The sequence below is a fragment of the Pseudoliparis swirei genome, chromosome 8 (assembly GCF_029220125.1).
Source record: "Pseudoliparis swirei isolate HS2019 ecotype Mariana Trench chromosome 8, NWPU_hadal_v1, whole genome shotgun sequence".
Classification (NCBI taxonomy): domain Eukaryota; kingdom Metazoa; phylum Chordata; class Actinopteri; order Perciformes; family Liparidae; genus Pseudoliparis; species Pseudoliparis swirei.
This window is the reverse complement of record NC_079395.1, coordinates 7,912,262-7,924,533: the sequence shown is the minus strand read 5'-3', so window position 1 is coordinate 7,924,533 and position 12,272 is coordinate 7,912,262. Positions and strand designations below refer to the sequence as shown.

The window sequence follows — 12,272 nt, the reverse complement described above, 5'->3', positions numbered from 1 at the left end:
CACTCCCCTCTGCACGTCACAGCTGACCATTGGTTGACCCTTTCATCAACGCCCAACACTTGTGAAGAAGATCCCCTCCTGACACATCTCATCAGCCTGGACGAAGTGACGGCAATCAAATACAAAACAACCGAATGGTAGCTCATCGTTGCCTAAAGCTGCTCCACACAAAAGTAGCGACATGATGCCACAGTTCCCAAAAGCGCTGTTGCACCGCTCAAAGCTGCAGTTAAATTAGAACATTCTCAGAGATATTGTCCTTTTTGTGACGCAGTAGCAGCTATAAAAGACAAAAATAAGAAGTTCCACGGAAACCACACAGAACGAGACCAGCGATGATTTGGCCTGTATTGTTCACTCTGCAAGCGGTGTGCGCCAGCATGTCACATGCCATGCAACATTACCCGGCGGCCTGGGGACACTATGACGTGTGCAAGTCCCAGATCTATACAGAGGAGGGCCTGGCGTGGGACTACATGGCCTGTCAGCCAGAAGCCAACGACATGACAAAGTACCTGCGAGTGGCCCTCGACCCCCCAAATATCACGTGTGGAGATCCGCCTGAAACGTACTGCGCTTTGGTGAGTCGTAACCTCGCCTGTCCTGTGATGGAGACAAATGAGGCCGTAGGCAGGATCACACAGCGTACTGGGTCAGGGATGGAGAGCAGTGTATACAAGGCAACATGCTGCCACTGCAGCAGAGATGCGTTTGCACACCTGGTCTCATGCATTAGAAGTGCTAAGTGCCAACATGCAGCAGCAGCAGCACAGTCACGAGTCAATATATGCACACATCTTGGAGAAGCAGGTGTAGAGATACATGCACACGCATGCATGATGACGTACAGTGCACACACGCAACAGGTCACAGAGAATGAAGAACAATGACATCACTTTTCTGAGCTCATCCATCTGGTCTAACTGAGATAAATGTGAAGTCATATTTGTGATAGTATTGAGGTTCCTCTGAGCAAAATGTCTCAAATGTCTTGTGTGTATACACATTTTTTGTAAATTCTATGGAGCCACGACAGGATAATTTTAGAGATGGGAGAAAACATCTGAAAGATGTTGCACTCTCTGGCAAAACGCAGCGTGTTGTTCCTTTGTCCTGCTCCTAAAATATGCAGCAAACTGCAATAATAATATTATGATATTGGATTTTGCCAACCAGTACGACATTCATGAGTACACACAGGCATGCATGCATTGTACATGAGTGCACATACTGGACATACACACACACACACACACACACAAACACACACATTGTACGGATATGGGTTATTATGCACTACTTTATTTTTTATTATATACTTTATTACTTCATTTAATAATTTATTTTTTACTTATAATTTTAAATGTTCATAATAATTAATAATAATGATAATATATTTTTTTACATTTATTATTACTTTATTTCAATTATTTATTTTGTATCTACTTTATTATGCACTACCACTTCAATGTTCAGCGTTGTGGTTCTATTCGTCCTAATCAACAGTTCAATCCCAGGTTGCATTTGCTTAGAATCACATTCAAAGTACCAGCGAGAGCCCATGGGCTTTAACGTGCTTCGTTAAAAGCTGTGTGTGTGCCCGCAGAGAGCTCCTGGAATAAATATTTGCCAATTAAAATGGGCATCTTAAAAACGAGAGTTTTTATCCTCGTAGCTCCAGATGGCATTGGGACATTTAATGCCACTGTAGGATGAAAAAGGAACCGGCCGCCAGTCGTGTGTGACGTTCTGTGAAGCTTTATATCCAACTGAACACTGAAATCTCCATCAGCCCAGTTGATTATCCTAAATATGCAACATTAACATAACGCAGAGAATATAAAGAGCAAAATAGAGACATAGGGAGTCAAATGGCATACACTGTTGGTGGTTAAAGATGCTTTATCACAGCTTTGTCCTGGATTCATTGGAATTATAATTACATATTCAGTATACTGCATACACAATCCTTTCATTATTTTTATAATTTGTCATTTCAATCTGACTTTTTCTTTTTTTCAATTTCCTTATCAGAATTTGGTGTATAATTATTGTTCCAAAATTCAAATATTGAATGTATACATCTATAGATACAAATATGACTCGTAAATACTTAAACCATATTACTCACCACTATTGTAGCTCAGTTATTTATTGAGTAATGCTTGCTTAACCATTGCTTGTGTCAAGCTGTCAGAGCAATCATGGATCCAACACTGTCAATAACTGCACACTCTCCATAAACATTATCTAATGACATTTAATTGAACCACATCAACTGGCAGTCACAACAGAAGACAATGAAGTGAGGCGACTACAGTGTTCCTGTAAAGCCGGGTAGGTCTTTATTCACTGTTCACACTCAGTAAAAAGCGAAAGCAGCATGTGGAGACATTCAGTGTACCTTCAGTAGCTACTGTGTCATAGCAATGCTCATGCTACTTAATGATGTTCTCACATACTCTGCTAATGTTGTCCCCCAGGTCTTTACATAGAAACATAACGTTTAAAAAAAAGATGTCTCATTCCGACCTCTCTGGGTAACGAGTATCACTCCTCAACGTTTCACTGTGAACAGCTTGAAATTCACAAAACCAGACGTGTATTTAGCTGTGTTAACATGTTATATACTTAAATAAGATAAGGAACATGATAAACATTCTCTATTAGGTGTCAGCGTTGCCAATGTTTGACAATTTCTTTCAAACTGTTGGACAAAATAATCTCACCTCCTGGAACCGGCAAAATTAGATTTGATTAATAATTTTAAAAGCGCATTTTACATTATAGTCTAAACAATTCTTAATTCCAATTGCACTATTTGTGTTTTGGACAAAGGTTACCCACCTGCCATAATTAGACTATTAGACTATATTATATAATAAGATTAGTGTTCCTGTTGGATAGAATTTAACATTTTCATTGACTTGCCTTGACTAAAAGGTTATGGTTACCCGATCGTTCTGACGTCTCTCTATCCGACTGTCTGGATGCCAGGATCACCTTTGACATAAGTCTGAGGTCATCATTGTCCAGATGATCAAATACACCGGCTCCTCCAGCACTCGCTTAAGCGTCTGTTGTGCGTTTGATCTGTTTACATTTCAGCTGGCACAAAGGCAGACTGACACTGGTGACCTTATCCAACGGTGCTTCCTGAGAGTCTGTTGGAGATGAGAGCAGCATGCAAATGAGCTCTTTTAGTCCATCACCAAGTTGCCAGCAGTGAGCCTGGTCTAATCACTTTCCCCAGGAGTTGGTTTCCCTCATAGCGGATGGTCAAAGAGTCCAGGATGGCTCGTTCCACGTCCCTTCTCTCCGGCTCGTGCTTATGATTCCCATCTCTGTTGCTCGAGGAGGTTTTTTGTTTTTTCTTTTAAAATAAGCTCTGCTGAATATAGTTATGACACACTCTTTCGTTCATCTAAAGTGCATTCATCATTCAAGAGTGGATGTTTTATACATTAAGGTTTGAGGTTGTTTATATTTTTGGATTAAATAGTAAAGAAACCCTTTTGGCTTTTAATCCAATACCAGGTCTGTGTTTTCTCTAGAGTCTTTAGGACAAGTCATAAAGCAGTCCAGAATAAACATTGTCTAGGACAGGTGTTCAGCTTCAGGGAGTTAGCCCTGTTTATATTTTTAGCTGCAGGCCTTCAGGGGTTCTTCAAAGTGTGTTGGTATTAAGGCTGTTCTCCTGTGGCGTTGTCACTCACTATCACTCAACAACATTGGTCGGGTCTTTGAGGAAATGTGCAAGTTAGACAATTTAATAGATATACCCTAATTTAAGAGAAAGGCTAGCATAATTGTCATTACTTTTCCTGATTTGTGTAATATTTCTATGACATACATTGTGTTGACATTTTTTTCTTCAAATTCAGTATTTTAATGATAACAAATTATCACAAATGATCCAATTAGACCCTTCTGAATGGTCTCAATTAACACACTATCACATCACACACACAATAGCTGTTAATGCAAGGATCGCCTGCTGAACCAAACCCCCATAATCATTTCTGATTGGGTTAACAAACATAAGAGTGCATTTCATTTCAGCCCTTCGCCTCTCAAATCCAAATCAGGTTGGCTTTGGTGGATTTAATGGCAATTCACAAAAGTAGCAAACCTCGTCTATCTTTGAGATAGACGAGGTTTGCTACTACATACTCTATGCAATTCAGTTAAACCAAATCCTTTGTGATTGCCAAATAAATGGGCATGGGCGTGTTTATCCCACAACATGTAAATAAGCGTTTGGCAGATGGCTGCCGCAGCGTCTTAACATTTTCTCAATCTGAATCGGCTGGGTAAATACATTCTGTTTTGTTAAGCAGGCCACCCTGACAAGCATTTCTAACAGAGACCGCCACGGTGGAGTAGTGTTTGGATTAGTACCCGGCTCATTAGAGAACTTTTCACCCAGTGGTTTGAAACGTGGCAGGGAGAAAAAAAATCCACATTTGAGAGACACTCTGTTCTCCAACAACATGTACAGTGATCTGGCAGGAGATCTAAATGAGTCGGGAGTCATCGGCTCACACGCTCCACCGTATCTGCAGCCATGCTGCTGATTCCTCCGCGTTACGTTGGCAATTGTATAAACATTTGAGAGACAGAATTAGTAATGGTGCTTATTCCAGAAACTCAGAGTCTAACTGGGTAGATTCGTGTAATTCATCTGAACTTTATAGAATGGATGAAAGGAGTTGCAGGCTGCCAGTTCACCACACGGCCTCCTCTCAAGCTTAGGGAGGAAGACGAGACGAGAGCTCCCACTAAGCTGCTCGGAGACTGCCACGTTATTGACAGTCAATGCAGCAGACTTATCTTTGCTGGCAATGCCGGGTCATTGTGAACTTTTAATCTTCGTCTGACATGCTCACAAGAATTTTCCGTAATAGACTTAAATTGATTAGAGACAAGAGAAGGAAAGGAACCGTTGCTTCATTCAGTGGGAGGTCGTTGCCAGAAATAGTGAGTCTGCTGAATGGCCAGTGTCTCAAATCTATCTCCAACAAAATATTTTTCTGACATTTACATTTGGGGGGAAACGTAATTGCTGCCTGGATATAGTTCACTGGCAGTTTTCAGGAAGTATAACCGGACACAAAAGTTCTTATCGCACTTCCCACATCAAATCTGGGCAGTTTGGCAAAGATCCTCTACCACAATATAGGCCCTTCATATATTGATATAGACATATATCTATATATAAATAGTTTATATGAAATAACCACATAGTGTTGTACACCACTGTGTTAAGCAAACGCTTGACAAAGAGTATCCTCTCATTTAACGAAGACTGTTGGAGCAAAAAGATGAGATTTCTTTGAGAAATGTGTGGTTACTATCAATTTAGACAACTTAATTGTGTATCACGATATAAATGATATCCCATATTTAAGGCAAAAAGACATACATCAGGTACGCTTTGGAAAATATTGGGGTTAAGGTTAAATACTGAAAATGTAAAAGCATTCCTGAGTGTGCGACTAGTCATTGTTGACTTTTAACATTACCCAAGTACACAATCTCTCCCTAACCTTTAAGCTCCCCCAAAAATGTCTTTATATCAAAAATGGATAAATGACTACTGGTAATGTGAAAGTGTTATTATTATTTTTATTAATTAATTTTAAACCTGGTATTTCCTCACATTTGCAGATAAACATTAGCCCACACTAATATTCATAGTATAATATTTGTAGAATTAGATTCCTGAGATTGATATGCTGCCCAGGATTGTTTCCGACTTGTACGAACGTGCGACAGTGTACAAATTGACATTTGGTACAGCGTACAGAAAGTGGTTATTTGTTGTGATGAACCCACTTTGAGGTTTCTCTCAGCTCTATGAAGTCTTAAAGCATCGTCCAGCTCATTGTTGAGGTTTACTTTACGAGAGGTTTAGCGTGTTGGTTCCTTCTGGAGTTAGTGGAGCAAAGGGGAGAGTGAATATTAGACTTAAATTCATTGCATAGTCAGGAACACAACAGGAAATGTGTGTTGCTGTCAGCTGGATGTGTATATGGGCAACTGTTTGCTCATAATAGGTGTCATGTTAATAGTTAGACTTTGTTGTGTTCTGCTTTTCTACTATACTTGGTATACTTGCAGACATGTTTAATTTATAAATGTCGAGCACCCCGTAGCTCAACGGGTGCAGCGCACAAACTACATATCAAAGCTGAGTCCTTACTGTAGAGGTCCAGGGCCTTTGGTGTACGTACGTCAACCCCTCTCTCTCTCCCTGCCTCCAAGCTACCTGTCCAAAAAAATCAGAAATGGCAACACAACCTTTAAATGCTGTGTGATTGAATATCCTATCAAATATATTTGCTATTGCAAACTGGTCACATGAACTTTTATGATACAGGTTTACTACTATACTAAAAGTGAACTTTAATAACCTTCAAATCCAACTAGCCAACTCATCTGTTTTTGAGACAATAGAAATGCCCCTAAACAGTCCCTTTTCACTCATACACTACGGACTATAACATATACGGTATGTAATTTAGTCTGTAGTGAGAATCATCATCATTCTGTGTCATCACTGAAAGGTGCAGTGTTACCCAACCTACAATTGTGGTGGCAAAATTACGAGCAGAGAGAAGTTGATTTGGATTAGCAACCCAGCGAGAAGTGTTTTAATGAGTCCTATTTTTTAGGATATTCAGCATATAGTTATAGTGTGTATTCAACACAATATATGTTACATTAGCAGAAGGTAGTATACTGTACACTTGTTTCCATTTAGTTGTGGACCTTTTAAAGGGCATTTTATAGCACATACTGAATTCTGAGACTTAAATAAAATAGCAAACAGTTATTATATATGATAGGAAGTGACTTCTGACATATCTGTGCCAACCCAGTCTGAGCATCTCTAGTTGTTTGAATGTTGGAGCAGGTCAGAGGTCATACCAGAAACTCCATCTATATGAGCCCTACACCCTTCCTTCTTTTATTTGTTTGGGGACAGGAAACAGTTGGAGCGTTTAGCTTCCTGTCAACTCTGTGCCCTTGACTGTGTTCTCAATTGGCCCTGCCCCGCACATCAATACCGCACCACTGCGTACCAAGACACCAGGAGGACATGCAACATGTCTCCTGGCTCCAGAAGGGGGGAGCGGGGGGTGAAGGGGGAGTTATCATTTTTTCTTTTACTCGCCTGCCACCTCTTTTTGTCTCCTGGCTTTTTAATTTCCCTGTCCCTTGTTTTCTGTCAGCTGATGCAAAATATCAATGCCTTGTTTTGACATGTGGAGGGAGGATGCTTCATATGAGGCGAGCACCTGACAGATAGAGAGATGTTGGCATACTTCCCTGGGATCTGTGACATGGTAATTATTAGAGGGTTGTAAATACAAATACAGATGAATTATGCACGAGTATACAAAAGGAAGTGATGGGCTTTGTGGTTCGACTACAGAGACTTTCTGAACAGCTTAACGATTGAATGCATGTCTCCCGTCTTAACTGGAGCCCCTATATGCATTTATAAGTAGTCATAGTACTTGAAAAGCCAGTTTGGAATATTTAATGCAGGAATATGTAGGAATATAATCGCATACTTAGCACAAATAACAGCTGGTTTCCTTTTACCAATACAAATTAATATACAGGATTATTTTACCTATTAAAATTCTTGAATGCCTATAATATTTTGTTCACGAATAGTTCATGCTGTGAAACAGATTGTACAGTTGTATATTGTATTTGCAACTTTCACCGACTTGTGATTGAACCGAGCTGCGGGGCCGACTGTCAACCCCTTTTGAAATTGGATGTTATGTTTGCTCACTTTGATATGATGCAATAAAACGTGCTACATATATTTCCATTAAACGCAGCTGGGATCGAGACACATTTAGTTCAAGTGAGGCAAAGATAACGGAACACATCTTTTCATTATGGAATGATAAAACCAACGTCAATTTATTTTTCCTCACAGTTTCAGAGCATATTCTTGTGAATATTGTATATTTTATTGAATATTGTAATATTTTTAAATACCGATTCTCTCTTATGGTTGCTTCACTTGCCATGAGGTACCCGATACAAAAATGAACCTTGTATGCTCATTTCACCAAAGCACTCGGTCTGTAATTGCTCACTTCAAAGTGATGTCATATTGTTTTATCTGAGAGACCGACCTTTAGAGAACTCTTTCGGTCGGTTCAATTTGTTTACTCCCTGTGGAAGAAGAAAAAAAGTGGTCTTCCATAAAAATAAAAATAAATGTTCCCCCCTTTAGGTTAGAATTTTGAAACAGGATGACAAAGTTGAATTTCATTAGCATTTCCCCCTCGGGGACCCAAATTGCAGGAGATAAGATGCTATTTGGGAATGATTCAAAGGAGATCCTGTTACGCCACGCTGTGACTCAGCTTCCTTTCATCCAGTCGTCCCAGCCACATCTAAATAATGTGTTGTCGACTCACATGCCAACGCATTTTTGGCAAAAGCAAAGGCAAGCATAAATGTTTCATTGGGGAATCAGCATCTTTGTCTTACACCTCAGTACACAATCAACTATCTGCTATTTCAGCTTGTCTCAATAGCAGCAAGACCATCGTTTTTGGAGAGCTTTGGATGAAGTTCTTTCCCACTGATTACGCTGATGTGGTGACCCGTGAGCTCAGAGGGCTTCCTGCCTATCCAGTTTTGCCATGTACATCTCAGCTCTGCTACCTTATCAATAAATAAATAAGTGGGTAAAAAGACTGTCCACACTGAATTTACTGTATTTAAATAAAAGGGAATTCCTTCACCATTGAAATGAATACTTCCCCCCAGCCCTCAATGTGTGTACATCCATTCAGCATCATGTTATGCCTGACAAGCTGAATGGGATTCTTGTAAAAGACACAGTAATTTAATTACTCCAAAGCGATTTGACGGGCTGGCTTTCTGCTGCTGCCCGGAAAAAACTCATCTGTCAAAGGTTTTTTTCTTCAAAGTGTATGCGCATGTGAAGGACTTCCTCTCACGCAACGCGGCCTATCATTTTGGCCAGACTGAGAAGTGTCAAGCCATCAAGCAGTTCTCTCATGGGAGAGGAACACTTTGAAAGCTTCAAACTCAAAGTCTGTGTTGGTGGCAATGCAGCTGTGTTAAAACGACAGGCTTTTTTTAAAAGGACACATTCGCCTACATGAAGCACAGCAGAACCTCTTCCTGAATGTAAAACACAAGCTAGAATACGATACTGATGAGGATACAGTTGGGTAACACACATATGTCGTGTCTCCTGCCCTGGCCAAGTGTTACATAGTGACATTTAAGGGTCTGAAAACAGACAGAAACTCGTCTTTTTCACCGTCTATTAAGGATGGCATGTGACTGTTTTGCAAAACATATTTCATGACACAGATATCACTTTCTTAAAACAATGTTTTCTTCTTATATTTACACGTCAAAATGTTTCTGATAGATTAACTATCTTAGCTGGAGCCAAGGCTTGAAGCAGAAGCAGAGTTGAAACCAGACCTGAGCAGAGATGTAGAATTGACATCTAGTGATTTATATTGGAATAATTGAGTGCTTCTCCAGCAGTAGAGCTCCAAAGTGAAAGCAGAAGTTGCTTGATCCAGAAGTACAAAAAACGCTGTCGAACTCACATCGACATTTTATTAATGAAAAGAACCACATAGCTGGTCTATAAAAAAAATATTTCTATATATATTAATAAAACAAACCAAATAAATATTGTACTTATTTTAAATGAAGTGTACTTACATATGGAACTGGAATATCACTAATCAACCCTCAACCACTTATTCATTCCCCATTTTCTCTCTGATTACTTTTGTAACAATATAATTATATAATTATTACTATTATTTGTAACATTATCATAATATATGTTGTTGTTGTTGTTATTATTATTATGGTTAGTTAGTAATGGCATTACTACTATAAATATTATTTATTATTGTATTATCATAATTAGTATAAGAAGTATAGGTATTAATAACCCCTCTATATTTGCATGCACTTAACAAGAGAATCTCACAATAGACGACACGGCCCTTTCTCTAATACACTCGCCCGACACAAGGACCAAACCTTTGCTCTCTCTCTTTCACACTGTACCAACTCATGTGTTGCCCTGCAGTGTTAATCCTGTCATGTCACCCGAGCTCGGTTTGGTCTTGTCTACTTGTCTCATAGACTCTCGTCTTGTTTCACTGAATATTGATGAAGTGAAAAAAAGAAAGAAAGAAAAGAAATCCAGTCTTGGACCATTATTTGACTCAGTAGTCTGTTGTTTGGTTCACCTTATGAATCTATGATGGTAGTTCTTTAAATGTGTAATATTTAGAGCTTCTGTTTTAGTTTTTTTGTTTAAGACAATTGAACGAACACAAGGTCAAACATCACAACTCAACACATTTGTAGTTGGGCCGCAGTTAGTTTAGACATGTATGTTACTAAAATAAATCCTTTTACTACTATTTTGAAATCACAAAGCTTTTGTTTTTAGATAGGAAGTGAAGCAGTAGAGGCTAATTTATCTGAGAATATGGAGGTTAAACCACAGGAACACATTATATATGTTCAGAAAGGCTAATAAAAGAAATGGAAGGATATCTTTGGACAGAGCCAAGTTATTTCCTTTCCCCCGTTTCCAGTCATTATGCTAAACTAAGCTAGTTCATCCCAGCTCCAGTGCTATACTTTACACTCAGCCAAGAGATTGATCTCATCCTAATCTTGGAAAGAAAGCAACTAAGCGTATTTCACAAACTGTTGAACTATGCCTGACGGTGTTACTGTAATGTGTGCAGCACATCAACTTTGCACTGTGTTCCCTCGAGACTTCCAGAGAAGTCGGATCACTGGCCGTGTTTTTATGAAAAGGTCAAGCCTGGCAGATTTTTGATATTTTTGTATTCATTTTTTTAATTTTTATCATGAGCCCAGTCGAAGAGGCAAGAGTCGAAATGGAGCAATAATGGCCAGATGACAGGCAACTGTTGTGACCCACATCCCCTCAGGAAACCCAGTCACCATGTTGTCAAGCCGTATCGATCTCTGAGAAAGACCTAAAGAGACGGAGCTGTAGTTCCGAGAGGAGGGATGAAAGTGCAGATGGGAAGAATACCCGTTTACAAAAGAGACTGGTGGGATTTCATCGTGCTCAGTGAACGGGTGACATTTCAGTAATGCTTTATTCCTCACTTTGGCCTTTCAAATTAATAAAAGTCTCTCATAACTATGCAGTTTGAAAAGATGGAGGACGAGTTGACACACTATGAGCTAACACACTGATGAACAATGCCGCAATTTCACTCTCGCCATCTCTTGCTCTTTCTTTCGCTTTCTCAATTTCATCCCAGTTTTCTATCAATTTCTCTGCGATGACCCCTGAATCTCATTGTAAAAGTGTGTCCTCTGATTTTCTTCTGACCGAGAGAGCACTTAGAATCCCTCAGCGGCAGACTGATGTATTTTAAAGCTGCTTATATGCAAGATTCAAAATCAATAATGAAATGATTTTAGAATTTTTTCATTTGTTAGGACGGAGGCATTCAGGGGTAACAAATGGATTAAACTTTCATTTTCTGTTTGGCATAAGAGCAAAAAAGAAGAATCAAGAAAGTTGGGTGTGTGTAATTCAGGCTGTGCTGCATAATATATCATTACACTTGTGATCAATGACAATCAGGATTTAGTACTCAGGAGTCTGCTTGCTAAGCAAAGGTCAGCTTCCTATACTAAGGACTTTGCCATTTACATCAACAAAAAAATAAGGCTTTCACATTTGACAACAATCTGTAAATAGTTAATAGGTAATAAATACGAGTAAATATAACACACACACTTTATATATGAACATACAATGTATCTGAAGGCTAGTATTGTGTCATACAAAGGGTACTAAACTAGCCGTAATTATAAGAACATTAATTGTAACATTTAAATTGAGCTTGTGACAAACACATTGCATGTTAAATGAGGCAATAAACTAGAGATGTGAATTTTAACTGGCCTTCTGATTTAAATGCATCCTCAGACTTTTATATCTCTGCATCATTTACGCATTACACGTGTGCTGTGATCTACACAGACAAGGTTTTCACATTGCAGCTCTAAGACTGGCCACTCCCTGGATCTCTGTGGCGTGTTACACTGGATGAATTTGTCAATGCGGCGAGCAGCCTTTCCCTTACTCAAAGCTCTTCTACTTTTACTTAGTTTGAATCACTGCATTTCCCGAAAGAAGCGACAAGTGAGCGGACTGCTGGTCATTTGAA

General features: G+C 39.3%; 1 protein-coding gene across 2 annotated transcripts in view; it reads left to right on the top strand.

Moving 5' to 3' along the window:
• The first annotated feature begins 326 nt into the window (after positions 1–326).
• Positions 327–12,272, top strand: part of LOC130198648 (netrin-G1-like) — a 50,486-nt gene continuing 38,540 nt past the window's right edge. The window contains exon 1 of one of the 2 annotated variants that reach the window (XM_056421882.1): positions 327–581. In XM_056421882.1, coding sequence (XP_056277857.1) covers positions 336–581 — 246 coding nt within the window. In that variant the 5' untranslated portion in view covers positions 327–335. The remainder of the gene's footprint in view (positions 582–12,272) is intronic. The other variant, XM_056421881.1, reaches the window with a different exon arrangement.